This window comes from Harpia harpyja, chromosome 6 (assembly GCF_026419915.1).
Source record: "Harpia harpyja isolate bHarHar1 chromosome 6, bHarHar1 primary haplotype, whole genome shotgun sequence".
Lineage (NCBI taxonomy): Eukaryota > Metazoa > Chordata > Aves > Accipitriformes > Accipitridae > Harpia > Harpia harpyja.
In genome coordinates this window covers 12,246,916-12,270,866 of record NC_068945.1, presented here as the reverse complement: position 1 = coordinate 12,270,866, position 23,951 = coordinate 12,246,916, and the positions used below count along the sequence as shown (strand labels likewise).

General features: G+C 39.3%; 1 protein-coding gene across 2 annotated transcripts; it reads right to left on the bottom strand.

The window, feature by feature from the left end:
- Positions 1 to 29: 29 nt before the first annotated feature.
- LOC128143513 (solute carrier organic anion transporter family member 1C1-like) lies at positions 30 to 23,082 on the bottom strand. 2 transcript variants are annotated; one of them, XM_052790812.1, is made up of 15 exons: positions 22,975 to 23,082; positions 20,547 to 20,692; positions 19,780 to 19,921; positions 19,538 to 19,670; positions 17,949 to 18,079; positions 17,584 to 17,730; positions 12,901 to 12,999; positions 11,870 to 12,106; positions 10,545 to 10,709; positions 8,987 to 9,182; positions 6,501 to 6,666; positions 4,750 to 4,931; positions 3,233 to 3,297; positions 1,947 to 2,064; positions 30 to 1,161 (listed from the first exon to the last, which is right to left on the bottom strand). In XM_052790812.1, exons 2-15 carry the CDS (start codon positions 20,655 to 20,657, stop codon positions 939 to 941), a joined length of 2,115 nt encoding a protein of 704 aa, XP_052646772.1. In that variant the 5' UTR covers positions 20,658 to 20,692; positions 22,975 to 23,082; the 3' UTR covers positions 30 to 938. The 2 variants fall into 2 exon arrangements, with proteins under 2 accessions (XP_052646772.1, XP_052646773.1); XM_052790813.1 differs by lacking the exon at positions 22,975 to 23,082 and adding an exon at positions 22,804 to 22,915.
- Between the last annotated feature and the right edge of the window lie 869 nt (positions 23,083 to 23,951).

Here is a 23,951-nt window from a genome sequence, read left to right as displayed (position 1 = left end):
GTATTTTTAGAGACTTTTTTTCCCAGTAATGACTGTTGGAAGCATCCTTTATTAAAGATTCTCCCTGGACTAGGCTGTCTGTGGAAAGCTGTGAATTTGCAAGTTTTTAGCACTGTATTTCAAGGCTTACTGGGGGTTCCTTAAACAAGAAAGGAAACCTCTATACATATGGTATAAATGCAGTGGTCATTAGGATAAAAATGCCCCACACACACCCCCCCAAAAAAAAAATCAAAGGAACTTAAACACCTGTTACTTTCTTGCATCAGTTCAGAGTCATTTTACTCAAACCCAATACTGAGATATGCTGCAAAATTAATACACCACTTTCTTATATTTGCAACCCATTTTGATTGTTTAAAGTGTTCAAGCCAAACCCCAGAGTCATTGTGCAGTTCTTGTTCAGAGAGTGCTCACTGATGGCCCCAGGGCTCTCACCTGAGCATGGACCACGGGACCCAGTCTGCAACAAAGAGCTCTGGTCATGAACCATGCAGCAAAGGCCGTCAGAGCAACTGGGCAAGTGTAACTTGATTGGCCATTGAGAGCTATAGGCCTAAGTACAGAGCAAGAGGACTTGAAATGAAGTCTGTGAAAAATGGAAAAGCAGCTTATTGTGGATTTCTTCTTTTTAATTTTTCAATCATACTCAAATTTATGACACTTGAAAAATTTTGGTTAGTCCTACTGTTGGTCTAGAAAGGGACTGAGAGCAAGAGGATGGGAGAGTTCCCCAAAATTTTGAAAACCTTTTCCCTCTATTGTTTCAGATGAGGAGAAGCAGAGGATAAGGTAAAGCAAATTAAAAGTCAGTGTTTCAAAGACATTTTTTTGGACCTCCAAAATGTAAACTAGCTGTTGAAGCCAGTAATTAGACTCCTGTTGTGCTTAGAAACACTGAAGCATAGGCAAAGTTATGAAAAGACCTTCTTTCTTTTTTACATACAAGTTTCCTCACTCTCCTCTGAGGTTCTTGCACCAGGAAGAATTTCTTTTCTGTTGGCAGTATCTGGTTCTTTGCTGGTTGATCTTTCTGTTTTTTTAATATCTGTCATCTCTTTGCCATCTGGTTTGAAGCGTTTCATTATTAAAACAGAGAGTACTATGTATAAGAGACAGCATCCTGCCCGTAGTCCTGCAATGAGGCCAAGATACACATTTCTAGAAAAAAAAAAGGTGACCAAATATGTTTGTATCAATAAAGCTTGCCAATTCTGAGTGGAACCAAGTAAGATATCAAATATACTTTGGCAAAACCATCTATTCTCAGCCAGGTATTGCTCCACGTTTTGAGAAATGACAGAAAGCAAACAACCTCATGATATTTAGCGCCAGGCAGGTTCTATCAGGTCCTATACTCCTAGCAGAAATGCCTCCTGTCTGAAGGGTTCTCCCATTCAGCTGACTACATTTTAGAGCTGGGACAGGACGAGCTGCACCAGCCGGGGCTTTTCCCCTGTTGTCCCAGCCTTCCCCCAGCCCCTCACTGGCAGCACTTGGTGCCCCTGGCCGCAGCTCTCCATGCACCACCAGTCATTTGGGTCCCCTCTCCAAGTGGATTTTGTGAGGTGTCTTATATATTAGGAAGCAGAGAAATAAGGGATGAGGAAGAGCATCTTCGGTGCTACACTTACTCCAACTCCACAGTTTTTCAGTCTCCCACAAAGCCAAAGCATCGCAGAGTTATTCAGTGTGCTAAGGCTTCAATAAAAGAACGAATTCTGGTGATGTAAGGCAGTGTACTGCAATGTCATATGTCAGATTGAATCAAAATTATTTGGCTTATTTGATCTATTAAGGCCTAGTCAAAATAAGGAGCTTTGGTGTTTTTAGTATCCTAATCAGTCTATTGACAATTGACATGGGCAAAGTATAACTTGTTTCTTGGTGCCCAAAGCTGCCTCAGAAGCCAAATTCCCCAGCCCTTACCAAAGATTTCAGCTTACCTGAATGCTTTTGTGTCATATACCCGGCAAGATCCAGATCCCCCACAGTTTTTTGTCCCCCATTTCAAGCAGGTTTCATCTATCAAGGCACCAAAATAAATAGGGGCTGGGAGTCCTCCTGCAAAGAAAAATCTTATTACGTGATCACAGACATGAAGATCTCAGCATTTAATGGCATGGTAAAGAAATGAGGAAATGAATCTGAGGGTTTCTGAATTATGGCTGCATAAGATGGGACTAAACATCCAGCTCCAGCTATGAGATTCCAAGAGTTGTGAAAATATTTAAGCAAGTACCTAAATGGAGTTGAAAAGATGGAAGATTATAGCATTATTATATTCAGCAAGGGAAATGTTAGTAATTCTACTTTAATGGCATTTTTATTACAATTATAACTTCTGTTGTTTAAGGAAATAATATAACCAACATTTCTTTTTCAGCCCCCAGTGTGGAATTACATGCCATGACATATTAATATTTATGTATACTAATGTATCTATTCACGTATTACACAAAAGTTTGCCATTAAAAATGGTTAGCTGATTGCAAAGGGCTGAAATTAAGCACTTGCTCAAAACCAACTAGGTAATAAGTGTATTACTTATGTAGTACTGAAAGAATTCCTTTTAGAGAGTCATAATGCTTTAATATAATCAGTAAGCTGTTTCAGGGATAATGTGCAGTTTTGTGAAGAACACTATTTCATAAAAGCACAAGATTGATTCTCTGCAGCATTCAGCTAAAATACAGAGATTAGGAGAGACAGCCAAATGACTGCTTGGTTTGTCTGTCTGGGAAAGATTTCAAAAATCAGCAAACAAATGAAGATAAGGCAAGGTTTGCTAGAGGCAGGGCAGACTCCACATCCAAAGACTTGAATGATGATTTATTGCTGATAAACAAAAGAAAGAAAATAATAGGCAGAGTACATGGTAGCTCTAAGTGAAAAATGGTCAGCATAGGTGTTAAGGATATCCAGACTGATCAAGCTCAGTTAGTTGTGTCCACGAATCAAAAAAACCCCCAAAGTACAATGAAATTTCCTTCCTTTGCCTGATTCCTTTGCTGCATAGAAAAACTTCTGAAGGTATAATCATACTATGTAATTACATACCAGGAAACATGTAGCAAACTCCTCCAAATATTTTGAAATGCATAGTCTGCTTACAAAGACAAATTTTGGAAAATTTCTTTTGTTCTCATCTGGAGCAAGGACATTACAATGTCTAGCTTTGGTCCATTGCTTTGACTACCTACTTGAATCCCACAAAGAAATGAAGTTTTACCTAGTACTCTACCACCTAAAGTTTCAATCCCAACAGCAAAGGATTTCAGGTCTGGTGAAACAGATCTAAAAAGAAAACAAAAATAGTATATTGTTTTGGGGAACAATAGAATTGTGTAGCTATAGCCATGCTGTGAACATCAGCACGTGCCCCATTGCAAGAGTACTGTGGTTTACCTAGCATAGCTCACTCAAACCCTAATTGAAAACATTCACCGAAGTTAAAAGTTCAGATGTAGAGCCTCCTTCCATTGATGTCAGTGGATGAACTCTCAATGAAATAAATGGGAGAATCTACAGAAACTGACCTTGAACCCAAGGAGAAGAGATTGTAAACACTTTTGGGAAAGGATACATGGGAAAATCAAAGTGAACCAACTAAAAGCAGGCAGTTCATGTCCGTAAGTTAAGCTCCAAGAATCTGCCTTGTTTTAGAAGGGGCTGCATTGTGCAGTGGTGAACAGAGGGAACAAGGGTGTGCGGTCCTTGCTAGCTACATGCAGGTAAAACCCACTTCTGCTGCTAGCATTTTGCAGAGAGAGACAGCAAATGTGCATTACCTGGCTACAAAAGCACCTCATTCCTACCAGTGGTGAAACAGCCTGTGTCCATCAGATGAACTGGAAGCATTGACAAGAAGCAGAGGGGAGTACTGAGCTGGCACAGGGGCAGGAGAGAGACTTGCTATGGCCGGCCTGTTTCCTGAACTGGAGTTTATATATCAGTATATTGTCTTTTCAGCATTAACATGAAAGGCTTCTCATTATACACATTAGTGTTCTGAAAACTGCCCAGCAAAGTTAGCCTTGCCTATAATCCAGGCATGCGTTAAGAATGGGGGCACTTAGAAATACTGCAGAAGAATCAGCAGCTTAGCCAAGAGAGTTATCTAGTCCTGTGCACTGACTACTGAAGATTGTGATTCACCCACGAGCATGAGTGGAAAGAAACTTCCATGCAAAAGGCACAGAACATTGTCTTTTCTTCCGAGTGTAAAATAGCAGTGCTGCTTTAGAACTGAAGGAGCAAAAATAAAAAAAAATATTGCTGCTGACACAGTTCTATTTATACCAGCCTGACAAAAAATGGGAGCATCGGACTTCTCACAACACAGAAAACATTGTGAGGCAAAAAGACTTAACAAAGGTGAATGTTTTTATCCTGAGTAATGTGAACAGCATAGTCACCTTGGACATGGCTTAGCACCGCATCCTATTTCAAGGTCTCTGCTCTGTTAAAAACATCCCTGTCATTGGAAGTGAAAACTAACGTGCAGGATCAGCATAAGGCCCACTATTTCATCAGCAAAGTACCTACTCAGCCTTAAACTGGAATTAAATTGGTGGACAGGCATTTTGCTATACCTCTGAACAGAGCTGGATTTCAGAGTACAGGCAAAGACTCAGGGCCCCAATTTGATCAGCATGCCATTCCTCACGATAGGAATGAAATAGTAGATACCATATTCTGTTTCTCTTTCCCCAAGTTTTATGGTCAAGGTAAGGTAAAGTATTTCACCTAAACATAATCATGTATGTAGGAGTGCCTCCTAAGGCTAAAATAAATGCACATGCAGTCTGTAATGCTAAAAAATAGGGAAATGCTTTGGTACAGCTTTCTCTTTGGCATTGTCCCAAAACTGCAGAGGAATTGCCAAGCCCATGCCCTCGTCCTTCCACACAGCTGCAATTGTGGAACACCTGAAAGGAGAAGATGAGAAGAAGAATTTATTTAATCAGAATTCAGTGGCACAAAACTATTTTAGTAGCTAGATTTTTCACTCCCCGTAACAGGCAGGCTGTTGTTTACACTGAAAGAACCTTCCTAATCATCTTTGCAGACTGATGGCCAAGTTCATTGGTATGCTCCAGCCACTCTGAGCGGCTCCAGAGGCACAAAGAAACTGTGACTCTAGTTTCAGCCATGCCATTGCTAGGACAGAAGGTGCTCTGTGTATGCTTAAAATGGGTCAAAGGTATAAAATTCAGACGTGAATTGTTATCCAGCCATTCTGCTCAGGAATCCTATAAAGTAGATGAGTAACAATAAAAATATAGATGTGGACCCGACAATGCAATCATGCATATTTATTGTTATGTATCTAAAACAGCATTTGGTGCTGGACTGAGAGTGGGCTGTTTTCACAGCCTTTGAAGTTAGCAGGAGACACGGGTTTGAAAGCCAATTTCCCTGAAGTGAAGCAGGAAAATAGTGCTGGGATATATGGATACAAGCCTGAAAATGTTGCTTGTCTTTTTCAGTATTGTTGCATGAAGACAATTCTGCTTCTGCCAGAAGACATGACCATTTGCACACACTTCTGCAAGCCTTCTGTTTTTAATGGTCTTGCCCAGGTAGGATTGTTTGAAGTCCTGAAATGGCTTTGCTGCTGATACACTGAACAAAATGGCCAGATGTATATTTATGGGACCTCTTGGCTGTATAATTTAGTGTTACGACTTTCTTTGCTGGGCTATGGCAACTCAGGATAGCAGGCAATTCCAGTATAATCTGTAACAGTTTGTGAAAGCGGCATTCACAGTTCTATACATTTCTGCTGCATGAGTTAACACCACAGGATTTTGCTAGTATAGCAACCAGACTAGTAAAGGTCTTCTAAAGCAAACTCCTCTTAGCTGTGTTGTACCTACACAGTAAGAGATCTACTGAGAAACTGAAAGCCAAATTTATGGTCATCTTGCTGAGAAGAAAATAAATCTTAAAAAATCAAAATAAAAGCATTCAATAAATGTATGTTAAGAGTCTGAAGTTTTCATTTCTTTCCTGAATAGCTCGCTTACCTCACTCCAACTCTCAAAAGCCCTTCCTGCAACCTTGCACTCACTCAGTTTCTACAAGGTTAAACCATATAGAATGGGCATTTTTGTCTACAGGATTTCTTAATCACAAAGCCAAAAAATTAATAGATGGAGAAATCTAGCTATACCTGTAATCATAAAGTCATAGAATAGTTTGGGTTGGAAGGGACCTTTAAAGGTCATCTAGTCCAGCCCCCCTGCAATGAGGAGGGACATATTCAACTACATCAGGTTGCTCAGAGCCCCGTCCAACCTGACCTTACATGTTTCCAGGGATGGGGCACCTACCACCTTGCTGGGCAACCTGTTCCAGTGATTCACCACCCTCATCGTAAAAAATTTCTTCCTCATATCTAGTCTAAATCCACCCTCTTTTAGTTTAAAACCATTACCCCTTGTCCTATCTCTACACACCTTACTAAATAATCATCTATCTGCCTATATATTTACCATATTCTTTCCTATCCCAGTCGATGATTTACATCCTGCAAAGCAGGCCGTCATGTAAGTGATCCCATTATCCCCACATACAGGGTCCCACTGATCCAGCTTGCAGCTGCAGTCAGTATTGCAACTGGCCATGAAGCTGGTTTGGGGGGAGGAAAGATGCTTTAGTCTGGAGGAAAACAGAAAGAAATAAAAGAATTATTTAGTCGAATTATATAGTCAAACAAAATATCAGGGAGTAGGCAGGAAAAACACAGAGAAATTGAAGCAATCAACATGGACAGGTATCTGCTACCATCCAACGGACTGTGAAGTTGTTATATGGAGACTAAGCTAATTTCAGCTAAACCAAAGTTCTTGAGATTTTTCATCAAGCATTAACATTTTTATGGATTGTTGCTGAAAAGGCATGGAATTTACAAACAAGGTATCCTTGGCTGGGAGGGAATATTTGGTATTACTTTTTCATTTGAAAGCTCAACCCAAGAAAAATAAACTCATACCTAGAATCTCCTATCACCTGTAGACTGGCCATGCTTTTCCTTAGCAGTAGATATCATACCATGTCTGGGTGCTAGAAATGGTGACATAAAACTACAGCAACAAGATGTCCTTGACATTTTTTTCACTGGATTAGAGCCGGTTAGTGGCAATGAAAGTTGCATGAGTCTGAGTGAGAAATGCTGCTTCTCTCTCAGCTCTGACCATATTCAACAGCAGCAGTCCTGCACCTGGGACAGGCTTGAGCCCCATTTCTTATCAGATCTCATTTCTTGCTCTCATATTTTCATGGACTTTCATAGCCTCCACTTTTACCAGCATTTCTATAAGAAACATCAAAATAAGGCCCCAAGGAGTTAAACTAAGTGGACAACAACTAGAATTGAGAATTTTAAAAGTGGCCAGCAACTCTGAGGGCATGGTAGCAGGGCTCAATTTTGAGAAAGTGTTAGGAGTCCACCATCTACAAATCACCCCTGCTTTGAAGTAATTCAAAATATGAAGGAAAAAGTGTTCAAAATTTGCCTTTTCTTCCTCCTCATACCTCAATCAAAACACACCTCAAGGGGGCTGCATTTCTCCTGCCTTTTAGAAGGGAAAATAACTGGGGGTTTAGCCCTCGTTAGGCTGTTGCTTGTCTTCAAACTACAAATTGTTAAACAGGTAAAAAAAGTATGTGAGCTGCTTAACTAGAACAATCCTAGCACATGCTAAATTCTCCAGTCTCAGTTCTCCTGGAGAAACTGTAATTGCTCTTTCAGTATTTGCTGTATTTGCTGTCTTGATGTTTCTGCTTATTTTTAATTCACTCTACAGTATCAGATGTTGCACTCAACCAGAGTTATCTCAAAGTTGAACTCAGTGCCAGGTTTGCCAAGACAACGTAGATATTTCCCTGAACATAGGCTCAGTTTCAAAAAACACAGGACTGAGTTTCTGTCTGAATTGAAAATCTAGCAAGCCCTGCTGGATTCAGTTTAATCCTTTAAAATCCCTTGAAATTTGTTGGACCAGTCTGAGCTAAATTTAAACAGTAAGCAATTGTGGCAGGCTGCTAGAGTCAGCAAAACATTCTCAAGAAAGCATGACCATGGTCCTGGTAAGGGAGGGGGAACGTCCGTTTGGGCGGCACACACTCCTGACATGACCACTTTCTATCTCCCAGCTGAGAAAATGGATGCAGGCAGGTCAGCAGCTCCAGATACCAAGGGAGGCTGGTAACTCCCCATGCAGGTTGACAACTGCTGATCTAGAGGATCATCCCTTCTAGAGGCAGAGCTGCTCAGGGACTATGGGGAAGTCACTTTCAACGCTTTCTTTACATCCCACTCCCTACATGGTAGGAAGAGACCGGCTTTAAGTTAAAGCTTTGAAATAGAATATAAAAACTTAATTTGCCTGTGATAAATTTCATCTTAATTAGTAATTTGCCAGAATAGAGGTATATTGTCAATATGCAGCAATAAATAATTTAGAAAAAGAAACGTCCGATTTAAATGAAATTTGAAAAACAAAATTGGGATATTCTGCCCATCCCCAACACTAGGTATCATTTCAGCCTGACAAGTCTATCTCAACATCTAGGATCTTCTTGTGTGTATCACCACGAACAGAGCAGTAAAATGATATAATCACAGTAGCTCCACTCCAGCTGAAACCACACCGATTGACACTAGCAGATGACCTAATACAGGTCAATTTCAATGAAAATGTGTTGTCTTTAAACAGACACATATATTAAATTTTTTTTATGCAAAAGGATATAGCAATATGCTACAGTAAATCAACAGAGAAGACACATTTTGGAACTGATCCAAATTCAAATCAAAATGTTTTCTAGAGTAGAAGGTTTGTAGCCCAGATGAGATTACACACCCCGATTAGTTTGCGAGAGTAGAGGAATACAGGTGCATGCACCATGTTCTGCACAGGGCAGGGAGCAGCCATGGCAAATGACACAACCAACACAAACCCAACGGGATACAAACCCAGAGTAGGGTGCTGTCAGTCCAGCCACCTGGAGCACCTCACAACTACACATAAAGTACAAGAGGTTTAACAAATATGCTACTATAAAGGTGATGCACGCAAACTTTGCCATTTCAGTTATGTGAAGTTTGAATTTCTTGATCAGAAATCCTCCTAGAAACATCCCCAGGATTGTGATGGGTAAAAGTATCACACCTGCAAATAGAAGGTAAGAAAAATGTTAACTGCTGTCACTTGCATTGACCCTTTTTAGAATAAATATGTTGTTCTAGTAGTTTCCAAAATATCAGATACTGACCTATTTTCAGACTGATCCTTTGAGGTTCTAAGACTTTTTATTACCTTTAAGTAATTTTGCTTACTTTCTCACTTTCTTTCAAGTCATGTTATGACTTTAAAAAGCTTAGTTCCTCAATATTCCCTATCTTTTTACTATACTGTTGATTGTATGTATACTGATATAAGACGACCTATACCGGTACCTGTTAGAAACTGGAGTAAATGAGATAAATGTCTTAGCTCATGGGCACTCCTTCATCTAAAATAAAACATTAAACTTCCTGAAAGTTACCAAAAAACAATCTTCAAAACAGAACATGAAAGGAAGCAGCGTCTGGTTTTGATTGGATTCCATTTTGCTCTGAGTGTGAATCACTGAAAGATTTGCACTTAGATTTAACCTATTCAGCATTTCACAAACTCCAGCCCTAATATTTACATGCTAAATAGAGAGCTTTTACAAGGTTTTATTGTGAGGGGTTTGCCTTTCTTTGTGGGTTTTTTTGGTTGGCTAGTTTTTTTCTGATGTTGTTTTTGTAAAACTTTCCCTGCATCCAAAAGAAGATAGGAAAAAGAAAGTTCTTCCCACATTTGTACCTGACCTGCAGCAAAGCAAGGTGCCTTCAGATTAAAGTAATGGAATATCAATTTTGCAATGACCTCAAATACCCTGCTTTTCTTGCCAGGCTATGAGACCATATTAATCACTGTAAGATTAATATAATTTCAGCATTCTTTTTTTGTAGAACACTACAAAGAACTTATTTTTTGAGGGGACTAGCAAATAAAAAGAGCTTTGAGCTGAATGAAATGAGTCAAAATTTTACATTTTGGGTTCTTATTGCTTATAAAATTTGTATTTGTAATCAAAATGGAAGAACATTTATACCTAGATGTTATTCTGAAAAGGAAAAATCACACATTTCATTAGACATTTTCTAAATTAAATGTTTTTTCTTTTAGTTGTTACTTAGTTGCAGTTTATGTGTGGTTTTTGTTAATGAAAACAGACACATTCATAACTCAATTCTCACTCTGAAAATAACTTCAGCCAAAAAAATATCCACCCAGTTCTAGTAATCCTCTAGCTCACTAAACACCGGGAAAATTAACACTAAAATTAACATCCTTTTTCAAAATATGGTACGAAAATTAATAAACCACTACATACTTTTTTTTAACCAAAAAAGTTCACAGAAGCTCTTCCTAAAAAGGAAGGTGAAACAACAAAGAAAATCTTCCTTTTTGACACTGGAATTTAAAAGGACAGGTACCTACCAATTAGAAAGATGGCCCTTGCCACAGATACATTAAATTGCTGCTCCATAAACTTTGTCTCATAGGTTATTAACCCAACAAGGGAATTGTACTGCAGAATAGTGAGGAAGATGTACACCAGGAAAATTGGATTTCCAAAAAGCTTCTTCAGAGCTGGGAAGAAATCTGCAATGGAGAGGTATATGCTGTACACCCTGCTAAACACAGAGAAGAGTTGTTTTGATATCCTTTAGAGGATAAAACTAACTTTTTAATTACTGGCTGTATTGCAGGTCGTAACTCCTTGCCTACCAAAACATATGCTTGCTCAAGTGAGAGTTTTCCTCATTGTCAACACATGACTTAAAGGAGCAGCATGGCTGAATGACACAGTGGATGCTGAACTGGGAATCAGAAATCCTAGATTATCTCGTGTGTGACACAGGACTATTCATCAAAGACACTAAGGCTTCCAACACTGATTCTCAATGCCTGTACAGGAGAGTGTCCCTACAGGAACATTAAGACTCTCTATAATATACCAACTGAAAAGTTTGGTGCCTAAAGCAGGAGCCTTCACAAACCACATGACAGCCCCACATGAGGCTGATATTCAGAGAAAGACCCAGCAAAAGGCTGGAACCTTTCCTGAGACCCTTGATTAGAGTATCTAGGTCCATGAAATTAAAGTGAAGACAAAAACCTGCATTTAGGCTGCAGTCTGGCTGTTGGCATACTTGCCTAAAAGATGAGAGTTCAAAACACCTCTGCCATAGCCATGAAGGGGTGCACATGCATGCATATATACATACGAATAAAACACTTGGGGGAGTCCAGCAATGGCTAGTTGAGTCTGATATTGCCTATATGAGGTTAATTTAGCATCACTGAGCTCATACACAGGAGCTATGAATCCAGTGAAACCCCTCCAACAGCTAACGTAGTACTTAGGCCCATGTTTCCCTCCCATACGTTGGCCGCAGTGAAACAGTAACTTGCTAGCTGTGCATTGGTCATTAACAAGGGATGGAATGTTTTCCCCCCTCTTCCTTCAGAATCATAAGATTATAGCTGTATTACATCATATGACAACTACCGTGTTGAACTGAGAATGTCTGGTGCTCAAAGCAACAGCATGGGATTTTTCCAGCTGTCTGACATAAGAGAGGACTGAAACACACCCTTAGCATGTAATTACAACACTACAAATTAAAGAGAGCGTTTTTGCCCATCATTTGCACTGCAGAAACATGCATTTTGCTGAGCGTTGTGCAAATCCATGCTCAGCTCAGAATGAACCCATGAGAGGAAATTCACATGCAAACATTTGGGCAATAACCTTTCACCTTTTACTGCCTCTGACAACTTTAACTGTGGCTGAGCTGGGGGGTCTATTTTACAGTGATCTCCTTGAACAGGCAAATGACTAATCTTCAGGTTTTCATTATCTCCTTCTTTTTGTAAGGAGTAAGGCAAAAACCAGAAAGGCAATGAAGCAATGAAGTTGACTGCTCCACAGATAAGCAATCCAAGCCACCAGGCACCAACCCAACGGGTATCCTTGGGATTTATGCTGATAGCATCTGTAAAATACAGAAAGACAGGAAAACAGATTAAGTATCATGCAGAGCAATTAAACTTACTAGGTATCCTTATACATACTATTTAAAGACCAGAACAGAGGTGATTTATGTTTCATAAGAAGAATTGAAATGCAGCTTGTATCAGATCTGTCCCATGTACTCAAAAATAGATGTCTCCATTTAGACCCACGGTGGCATTTCCTTGCCACAATCTTCCAACACTTGCTGTGCGAATAAGTGCAAGAGGGCCCTTCACCACCCAAAAGGAACTCCCCTTTCTTAATTTCCCACTGTCCCCTCCTTCTTCTATCCCCAAACTCAACAGTTTTTCCTTGAAGTTCCTCAAATTTTCCCTGGGATTAGAGACTTGGAAGTGATTTGAACAATGAAATTAGTTTTCATATGAATCTTTACTGCATGCTTTTTAAAAGAACATAATTTTTGACAAGTGTCCATGAGCAAAGGCCTTTCACTGTTGCCTCAATGTGGGGATGGCTTTTCATTTGCTCATTTGTTCTCAGCTGTGCAGCAAGGGTGTAACAAGTGCATGCGCAAGCATAAAAAGAGGTGCAATGTTTTCCTACAGTGGGGGCAGGGGGCTTGCATCAAGGGCTATTCCAGTCACACTACAATGCTGCTGATATTAAAATGCAAATAACACCAGCTTTCGAGTAGGAAAAACTCTCTAGAGAGCCCCCCTTTTTGGAGTAGTAAGCTGGGAAGGTGCTTCTTGGCATGCAGGTTCCTATACACAGCCATCTCCTCAGTTAATGCACCACTCCACAGTCTCTTACCGATATCCACAACGCCAACATCAACCCAGAGGCTGGCACAGAAAGATCCAAGCAGGAAGCCCAGGGTTGGCCCAAACATGCCCGAGGATCTCACCAGGCCTGTAAGAGAAGGGAGGCAGCACAGGAGAGTGAGAAAAATGCTGCATGGACAAGCAGGCCTTCCTCTCTGCGAGCAAGGAAAGGGGAGAGGAAGGAGGAGACAGAAGAGGGGCACAGCCCGTTGGGGGATGTCTAATGGGAAGCTTCTGAGCAGCAAGAAAATAAGCCATAAGCTGCCAACACACTAACTGTGATGTGGAAGCAGGCTCCTTCACCCGCACAGGGCTTTGCTGAAGCGAGCGCAGTTTCACGTGGACCCCCACATGCATTTCATTGGCAAGACTGGTGTCTTGGAAGGAATAGGAAGAAAGAGAATAACATTACAATGATTTTTAACCCTCCTCCTCCTTACTTCTCTTCTTAGATTTTTGTAGTTGCATTGTTCAGCTTGTGGCGGATAACTAACGAACGTACAACTCTAGGCCCATTGGAGTTATAATAAGTCTACCTGCAACTCTATTTACAGCTTGTACGATGTTCTGCGATTGTAAAAGTCAAGACTCTTCCCTGTACTATGTGTTCAGGTCCCTAGTCTAATTTTAAGTAGCAGTAGTTGATCTGATGGTGTGCATCAATATAAGGCGGCACATCTTTGCAGTTTGGAGTCACATTAAGATGACAGGGACAATAAAAGTTCGTGGACATGGAATTAGGTACAGGACCCCGAGAATATTTTCAGTAGGTAACAAGGAGATATAAGCTTCCCTCTGTGTGATCAAAGTTCATTAGACAGAATTTTTGTTGATTCATTCAGCACTAGAATGAGCAAATAAGCTAACTGTTGTGTTAATACATACTTATGTGGCTGTAAAAAAAATAAAGAAATCTAGTGATTAAGTAATAACCTCTTTAAAAGCAGCTTTCAGTTTTGCTACTGGCCTCACTAGGGCTTCAATTTCTGGCTCTGTCGTTGCTTACAGAGGAGATAACATGGGATCAGAAGAAGGTGCGTTGCCCCTAGGAGCAAATGAATAAGTTGTGAAGGCTAGCAGAAACCTAGGAAGCTAGGACTGCATTTTGCTGACTGGATATGTAAATACAGCACAATATGATTTTGGTGACCACTGCTGACAATCAACATAAAATAAAAATATCCTAAAAATAATTCAAGCATAGGTCCTCACATTCTCTTGTCACTTGTGTTGATCTGTTGAAGTTTAGTTGTGAGGGGGTAACAGTTTCAAAAAAAGTTCAGTGGTTTGGATTTCTGAATTCTAGCATAGAACTGCCACCTGAGAGCTGTTTGAAGTTGCAGAAGGCTTAATTCTATTAGAATAAAAGGAATTCTTGACCAAGTGCCTGTCAGTTCTTGCCGACATTCAGCACTAGGCTCTGTAAATCCTACTGTGTTGTTCTGCTGCAGAGATTTTTCTCCTGTTGGTTTTGCAAATTCTCTTCTGAATATAGTGATTGCTCAGCTTATGATCAAGGACTTCTGCAATAAATTCTTACAGCATAATTTAACCATATGATTTTTCATCTTTGCTTCATTGCTCCAATTGCATATTGCTTTCATTTAGTTCTCTCATTTTACTTCATTGGAAGATCTGGCCTTTTAGACTAAATTCTGATGCTTCCAAAATTACTGACTTCTGCAGAGTCAGGATTTTGACATTAGAAGCCAGGAATTAGCTTTTTATATTTATTTATCAGTGAGTCTAAAGTAGAACTTACTATTCAGAACTATGCAAGCTCGTGTCCAAAGTTCAAATACTAAGTGGCAAATTTCTAAAATAAACAGATAGAAACCAGCACACTGACACCAATGGCATTTGTATGCAGTATATTTCTTTAAGATACCAGAAGCTATCAGATAAGCTAAGAAGCATAGGTGCAATAATTTTGCGTAGGTATAGTTTTTAAATTAAATTTCACATTTGCATACCCTTTAAATTTAAGAATAACTTCACTAAGATAATATGCTTGTATTGTGATAAAACAAAACCAAATCAGTTCACTGTGATATTTTCTTAGCATATTTTTCCTTTGTAATATTTATTCTTTGTAATTAATAAACAGACTAAACCACAAACAGTAAAGCATGCAGACTTATCAGTTAATCAGCTGCTGCATATTGATATAGCTCAGCCAAGCCCTTGTATTGATGAGTAATTTAGCATGTAACAGGTATGAAAGTTTACAACATACTTTGGCTTCAGATATGTTTCTATTGAAGCCATGGGTTCAATAGATACAAGATTATATGATAGTGCTCAACTCAGTGATGAAATTTCATTCATTCATTCAAAGCCTCTGCTTTGGTGGGAAATCCATGGAAGTGAAGTACTCCTCATTAAATATCTTTAATTGTCTGTTACTCCTCTTACATGGTAAGTCTGATGGATACTGCCATTAATTAACCGTGTCAATATTCAGTTTCAAATAAAATCAGAAATTTATTTTAAAAGTTGGCTACTGAAAGCTTATTAGTATAGGTGAAATCCTCATATGTATGTTGGCAACTCTTCTATAGGCACCTGAACAGAAGTGAAACATCTGAAGACCGTAAAACACAGGAACAAATTAGGCACTTAGCATGGGGGAATATTTATGAAATAACTTCTCAGTCAGAGCAGTTGGTCTCAAAGGTCACTCCACCAAAGACCCCTCTCAGAACAAAGCAAACCACTGAGATCCTGATATTCCTGTCTCTTGACAAATGCCATTTGCATGTAGAGGCAGAGGGTCAGATCATTATACCTTACAGTCATACTGAGTAGTGGCCCTAAGCAGAAAAGCTTTTCAGGACTGTATATTGTGTGCAGTGCATTGTACCACCTCAGGACCACGCTGATGGCCTGGTAGAACTACATAAATTAAAAAGGTTCTGTAAGACTCAGTCTGAAAACTATAGAATTTCCTGAAAAATATCAGTTTCTCACAGAGTTCTACAGAAAAGCTACCATCCTCTACTATACTCAGTAAGACAGCTTAACAAAACCACTGATTTTTCCTTTTCTGTTCCTTCCTGTGGCAACTCTGCTTTTATTGCTGTCAATTATCATCTGCACTACAACTCTGCCAAAAAGATTTTAATGCATTCTCTTGACACTTAATAATGTATTCTATTGACACTTAATAAAAAGCTGTCTCTGCCTCAAAATAACTTATTTTCTTACTCAACAAAATATCTAAAGGCAGGAGAAAAAGCAGAGACAGGAAGGTGAAACTTCTTGCTCAGGGTCAAATAATGAGATCAATGGTCAAAATTCATCAGCAAGGCTTGACTGACTTTATTATAGGACTTTTTATTATCATTTTACAAAAGCACTGATCATAAATTGATTCAGTCAACTGATAAAAAAATCAGATATAGAAAAGAATTAAAGTTGGTCAAGAAAGGAATTTCAGCTCTTTGGAAAAGACTATTTCAACATTCACTTTTTTTTGCAAATTGCGTCAGTCCATCAAAATGGAATAAGAGACTGAAAATTGCTATTCAGAATGTTAAAATAAAATATTTTAATTCTCTGTAAATGAAATAGTTTATTTCACTTGCATGACCCAAACAAATTTTCATTTTGGTTGAATCCATACTATTCTCTGCATCTCCTTTATATTTGTAAACTCACTTCCCCGATAGTCTCCAACCCATCAAAATCTCTCCCAGATCAGATTCTGACAAGAAAAAATTTCAGCTGAACTTTTAAAAATATCTTTAATCAGAAGATCAGAGGTGATTACAATTATTTTGGATAACTGCTGAGTGGAGGTTTTGGTTTTGTCAGCTCCCTTCACAATACTTCTGTTTTCTTCAACCTGCAGATTTCCTCATCCCCAAATGAAGACATTTGCAATGGCCTTCCTCTGTAGCATTACATACTGAGCTCTTCCTGAAGCCATGTCTTACTGTCGTTATGACCAGTTCAACTTCATAAAGTTTACTTCAGGCAGCAGTTTTAACCTCCGTCAGCCACACAAACACTCCATGCTACTAAATCAGTTTGGCAATAACTTAATTAGCTTGGGTGTAAGTCTTTGTGTCTTGGGCAATAGGCTATCTTCCATCAAAACAACAACAACAAAATCCCAATTAGAAAGGATTTGTTACAACACCCTGGCAAGGATTTAGTTTTTCCTTTGGTAACTAGTGACTTTAAAAAGCTTTCATCAGGAAGTGTGCTGCATGTAAAATTTAAAAAGTCAGGTAAAAGCTTCTGAAACACGTTTACATTACTGTGATTACATTACTGATCCTTACATTAAGGATCATTCTCTTATCTGTGAGACAGTGATTAGAAAGAAATTTATCCTCTGAAGCTGTGGTACTGAAGATGATATGCCAGATAAGACAGATATGACTTCTCACTTTGGAGAAATAAGTATTTGATTGTCACAGAGAAATATTGTCACAGAGAAAACTGGCACGTGTAGAAGAAGCCAGTCGGGGAAAGCAAAAGGAGCATCTGGGAAATATCCTTTGAAAATAAACATGAGATCCCTTTTGCATTGCTTTTTTATCTCTGTACAACTCAAAATTATCCAGAACAGACCAGATAGATTTTTTTTGGTGAGTATTTGCTTGGCTACAGAAATGTTAAAGAAAAGAATGTTTAGCATAAAAATCACTCATTTGCATATTACCTATGTAAAATGCTGAGTTTTCTTCTTTAGAAAAATCATCAATATATGAAACTCCCAGTGGCATAACTGGTGCTTCCCCAATTCCACGTAAAAGGTTCCCCATCAACACAAAGAGCCACAGATAGGAATTCGTTGTTTTCTCACATCCTGCGGGCCATAAACATTTACATTTCTGTGAACATAATTCTGACAATACTTTATTGCAACAGAAAAATAACATAAAATATGGTTTTTTACAATCATTATAGGGTGGGTTTGTATATATCATGGTTTCTAACAGGGGCTTTACTGTTTTCCAGTAAAAGAGCATGTATAAAATAGGGACAAGCAGAAGAAGGGAACCCAGCATCAGAGCTTTTGCTTACCGAAATTTTTCATTGCGCTGGGTGTTTCTGTAGCATCTGTGACTGGATGGCTCCCAGACAACGCTGGGGAGCAAGCTGATACACTCGTAGAGGAGTTGTCCACAGTAACAGTTATTCTTTCATAATTATAACTGGAAAACAACTATGTAAAATACAACCGACACACGAAAGACTCTGCTTTGCAGAAAGTGGGTATAAGCCTTGTGTTCATACATTTGCATTCCTGTTACATGCAGGCAAAGCAGAGGGGCAACCCATTTCCAGTGCTTTCACTTAAAAATAAAGATAGGTATCTTCATACTTTTTTCAAAATGCGCTGACCATTCTAACCCCAATATTTTCTTAAGCTAAAGAGAAAAAAAGCTGGTTCCAGGGCTTAAGAGATCATACTTTTGACTGAAGGACAGAGGCAGAGTCCATCCACATCTGTCTACATACAACAGCACTGATGTTTTACCATACTGGCACTGGTTTCTTACCTATGTGACAGACTCGTAACACAGAGATTGCTGTGCTAGTTTAAAATTAGCCAGCTAAGGATCTAGTAGTAACCTCTCTGTGTTTATAAAGAGATTAACACAGGCTGCAAAACACATGTGCCAGTTTGTCTGTATTTAGGCAGCCAGGTGCTACGGCAAATCTGCTAAGTAAATTGAAGCCAGCCTGAGTACATTTATACTACATTGGGATAAATGGAGAGCAGCTATTCCCTCTGACTGTGCAATCAAGTGGTAACCTTTAATATTGTGATGGATGACACGGAGGTCCCCATGGCCACTGGGTTTTGCTCGGTGTTGTGAAAAATGGATAATCTTCAGAACTTGGCTGTGAGTTTGGGTTAAATCAGAGATTTCTATGGCTCTGCTTCTGGCCTGTGCTGTCCCCTGCAGTGCAGGTTCCCAAGCAGAGTAGTGACTGTGGCTACTTTCCATACCATGGTCCCCAGATATAATTCTTTCCATACACCCCTTATCACATGTATTTGTCTTGGAATTAAAGAAGATGCACAAATAAATTTTAATTTTTGAGGGACAGAGGGGTTTATTTTCAACTACTATTCAGTAAGGATGCCAAAGGATTGGAGAGGTATGAACTGCTTCTGACAACTGTGTAAGCACTAAAGCTTAGATGTGAAGGGATATTTAACTCTCCCTGAGTTCAGTGGAGATGATAGATACAAATATTCGTAATTTTAAAGAGCTTAGCATGGATAGCCACCATGGAGAAAGAAACCTTTTCCATCAAGATCTCATTACAGTTCATTTAAGTGTAAGAAAAGGTGAACAGCTAAAAAAAAAAATAAATGTATCTATATTTTTCCATCCCAGGTGAAAAATTCAACTCACTTTATCCCTAATTATGTATAAGTTCTGTAGAAACCTGAGGTTTCTCTCTTTCTTACCTGTAGAAAGAGGTAAGCTTTCAGAGAGGAAATCAGAAAGTCAATACTAAAGAATCCACCTACTAAAACCTCTCTGTTATCTGGAAGAAACTACTGTTGTCAAACTTTTAACTCAGGTGTATGATTAAAAAACACTTTATATAGTCAAGTTGACTTTGTGCCCAATGTGAAAACTCTTCATATTTACCGTCCCATTAGGAACTGAGGCATCACTGACAAAAATGCTCCTAAGGACATGATGAGGCATCCAACAGCAATTACTTTTGGTCGATGAACTCTTGGTCCAAGGTAGCTCACCAACACCATTACCATTAAGTTACCTACATCAACAGGAAAAAGAACCAGTAAGGTTACAGAAAGAGGGGGGTTTTTAGGGGAAAAAAGTATTAAGAAGCAGTATTTATCCAATTTCCAAGAAAGCACACATACCTATCTCAAAGCTGCCATCAATAATGCCAACAATTGATGATGAGATTTCAAATCTTCTTTCAATTTGACTGGACATGCTCTTCATGTAGCTTCCAGAAAATCCTTTGGCAAAAAAGGAAAAAGCTAGAGCTCCAAGAAATACCTGAAAAGAGAAAATAATTGAGTTTGCAAAGAAACAATTTTTTGTTCATGGCTGGATGCTTGAGCAACCTACTCAAGAAACACAAAAATCAAATGCTTTGCTTTCTAATTCTCTGTGAAGGGATTCTTCCTATCATTTTCATTACAACAGAAGATTTTTCCTTCTCTTTCAGGATGGCCTCCAAAGCCTCTTCTACTGCAAAGAAAAAGAAAGTTGACATTGACTGTGCGCACCCTCTACCTTTCTACCACATACTGTTTTAGCTATTTCCTTTCTTAGGGAAAACTTGCAGCATAAAAAGTTGTTCATTACTGATACTATTATTATGGCATGTCTTATTACTTCTACTTCTCCTGTTCTAAAAAAACATGGATAAAAAGATATAGCTGCAACTACCACTATGGCTATAGCACACCTCTAAATGATTCATTATTAAAATATGGCCTCACTTTTTAACTTCTGAACACATTTATTGACTTCCATGTGCTCGGAGTCACAACCTAGAGCATTGTTTCCAACACGTGTAATGTCAGTGTCATACAGAACTAACTGAATTTTGATAGAACTTCAAATTGCCATTTTCAGTATTGCAGAGAAAATATGTGGTGAGGGCTCCACTCCATACCTTTAGCTTTGAACAAATATGGCACACACTCTTGGCAGGAACTGCACTGCCATCGCTGTCCTGGAAGAGTGATTTGTCTTTAAGTTGGCCAGCAGTGATTGGCCTGTCCATGGTTTTCCTCCTCCAGATGTGATATGTAGGTTTTCCTGTTTGGAAAATATCACTATGATTAACTATTATTTGCGTAAGAATAAAGGTTCCAATGTTTTTCAGACATACTAGATGGTGAGACACTACTTGACATGTCTACACATTGACACCTTTTCTCAGGAAGGATGTTAAAGAGTGTTCAAAGTGTCATTGTAATGAGTTAAGGATTGGTGCACCTCCTTTGTGAAATCTGCTTTCCAAAAGACTTCAGGAACTTCTTGGATAGATGGAAAATTCAAAGGGAACTTGCTGACAGTTTTTAGAAATCTTTGCAGAGAAGGAAAGTCCCTAAGCAGCTGGAGGCTAGGAGAGTATGTCAGAGAAGCATCTTCACCATGCTTGAACCAATTCTTATAGTCTCTTTTAGATATCCGCATTTCTTCACTGTTCCAGGCTAAATGGACCTTTGGTATGATCCAGTAGGCTCCTGATAGTATTTTATATTCATTAGGATTTTCTCTAATTGTGTAATCTATGAATTTGCAGAAATACTGAACACTACTCTGTACCATTCTGTCAACATTCCTATGAGTAACGTTATTTATTGGATAAACGTTTGTAGAGTCAGACCTTAAATGATGACTGAGGAGAAAATAGGGTAAGACATATGGTAGGTAAAGATGTACTAGGGAAAAGAGGGCACTGATTAAAAGAAATTAATAATTACTATCTTTAAGTCCACAAGTCTCCACAAGTTCCTGCAAGACAGATGATAAATGTAGCTATTTTAATGAGACTTCCAAAGTTTTTCATTTAAAAATTGGCTCTGATATAAGGAGTCATCTTAGCTACGTTGGTTGATGTAGATTAAGCTAATCAGGGAGACCAGCTAATACAGAGAGATCCAGAATGATAACAAATCAAAAAGAGCTATTGCCAAGTTCTTCTGTTGGAAAACTGGTGCAGCAGTAGTGAAATCAATTAGTTAGCCCCGATATACATTGGCACATGTATTAGAGGAATATAGAGGAATATAGGTCAAGAAATTGGCCTGTAACATTCCCCCCCCCCCCCCCCCACCCCAAGACAGTGGGATCTTAGATATCCCACTCTGTTTAATTCCCCTGGAAATTTCTCAAAGTTCCCCTCCTGCAGGCCCCACAGGCCAGCTGACCCATGAGTGGAGGCCATTTAAGTGTTCTGAGATATTTTCGACACCAGGGGTGGTAGGTCTATGGCAGCATCCCGGGCTAACCCGCCAAGGTCGCTCTGAACCTCTGGAGAGCTCAGTTCTCCCAAGCAAATGCCCAGGAGCAACTTCAACTCCCTGAGAAATGTCCACCCATGCCCAGAAAGGACAAGACGGACAAGACTCTCTTAGCAATCCAACAGCCCCCCAAAAGTTATTCCTAATAATTGTGAAAAGGCACTAATGTCTAATAAAGAGATATAAAGCCTCATAAGCACTCTAACTTGAATTTTGTAGGTTTTAGTTCCAAATTCTACTCCAGCAGGATCCACGAAAAGTGGCTGTGAAAAGCAAACACATGTATATTTCAGTGATCCACATATGGAATTTCTAAAGGGACCTAACCATCCTTAGACCATCTTCAGCAGCTCACAAATCAAAAAAACATTGAAAAAAGAAGTTATAGGTAATTAAAGTATGGTGAATTCAGATTTACCCCACTCTTTAGAGGATGGGAGCTGAAAGACAGAGTTCTCTAAAGCAAATACATTCTTTATTGATTTGTATTTTGCTGATGATTAACTTCGTGAAACACCTGACTGTTACATAAACAGTATTTAAATCAGTGATGTGGGGTTTTTTTCACAATATTTGAAGTTATGCTGCCAGCCTAACAATCTACCTTAAACTTATAGAAAATGTTAAACTGTATAAACACTTCTCTTATGCCTAATGAAACAATAACATTTTCCATAACCGCACTATAAAAATCTGAACTTTGGCAAACCAGTGAATCATTGACACCAGTGGTATTTAAGATTAAATGAAGCAAGAAAAATAATGCAAGATTTAATTTAAGACAATTTTTAAAAATGAATTAATGGTAATGAATAATTTTTGTACGGAGGGATAAAACATCCCACTGTCCACAGTGCTTATTCTTTAAAAAAAAAAAAAAATTAATTTGCAGAATTGTACCTTTGCACTTTACATAATCTCTTTCAAGTTTAGTGCCACCGAGATGTACAAAAAGCTCAGTCTGTCCTGCACTAGCACCTAACAAACAAGGAAACAAACAAACAAATAAAGGGAAAGAAGCAGGAAGGGAGGGTGGGGAGAGACAGCAAGAGGCAGAGAGAGAGAACTTACTTTGTGTCACTGCGACATCAGGCTTTTTCTTTCCCGTGCCCTAGGGCTTTCAGGCTTGAAGCCAGAGTAACGTCACAGCAAAAGCGCTGCCTACTCCAAGTGGAGCGCTCCACCGCATTTTTTAAACCTTGGATTTCCTTCTTACCATGATTGCAAAACTTTCCCACAATCACTGATACAAAAGCTTTGCAAAAGAAAGCAGGTTTCTTGTGTTGTCATTACTTTGGCAGTCTACCTGCCAGCATGCTAGTGGTGCCAGCCTCTCCCAGGAGGAGCAACTTGTTTTCTTCACCCTTGTTTTTTCCCCTGAAGTCTAAACACTAAAGCTGCTTTTAGCAATCCTACAAAGGGGACTCCCTACCACCCGCCCACCAGCCACAGAGTGGCTCGGCTCACATACAAGAGCCCTGAGTGAGCAGACTCAGTTTTTCCAAGCTTCTTATCTGTAGCCTCAGTAATTTGCACTTCTTGGTGCCTTTGATGAGGGTCAGCAGAGATACTAAGGGATGACTTAGCTCCTTAAAGGGCATGAATTGTGTATTGACATCTGCCAGTTTTGGTATGGGCCCTCTGTGTCACAACCCCAATGCAGAGGTGCAAGAGGGCTACCCTCGTGGAGATCTAAAGACAAGCGGATGCCCTCGGGAAATCACAGCCTCCTGTCAGACCCCCTGCCTATTATAAATCAGAATTATTTAACACAACCACAAGCAGTTCCTGCAGGTGCCAATAGAAGATGTGGAATGACACAGCTATCCCTCCAAGCTGACTACAGCCAGGCCAAACAAAAAGAGTGAGCATATTACCCACAGCTAGCCCAGCTCTTGCATCTTAACCAGCCACAAGTAGAAAATCAGCTCACACATCTAACAGGGCACATACAGAGCACTAGCTCACCTAATTCATGTCTTCTCTAGAGCGGAACTCTCCAGCTCAAGGAAAGATCCTCACCCAGAAGTCATTCCAGGCGTTATCAA

Coding starts and splice junctions, on each gene's coding strand:
- LOC128143513 (XM_052790812.1), bottom strand. CDS start 20,657: ATGGACAGGCCAATCACTGCTGGCCAACTTAAAGACAAATCACTCTTC. Junction 10,710..11,869: donor GTTGTCAGAGGCAGTAAAAG/GTGAAAGGTTAT, acceptor TCTCCATTGCAG/ATTTCTTCCCAGCTCTGAAG. Junction 9,183..10,544: donor AAGGGCCATCTTTCTAATTG/GTAGGTACCTGT, acceptor TTCTATTTGCAG/GTGTGATACTTTTACCCATC.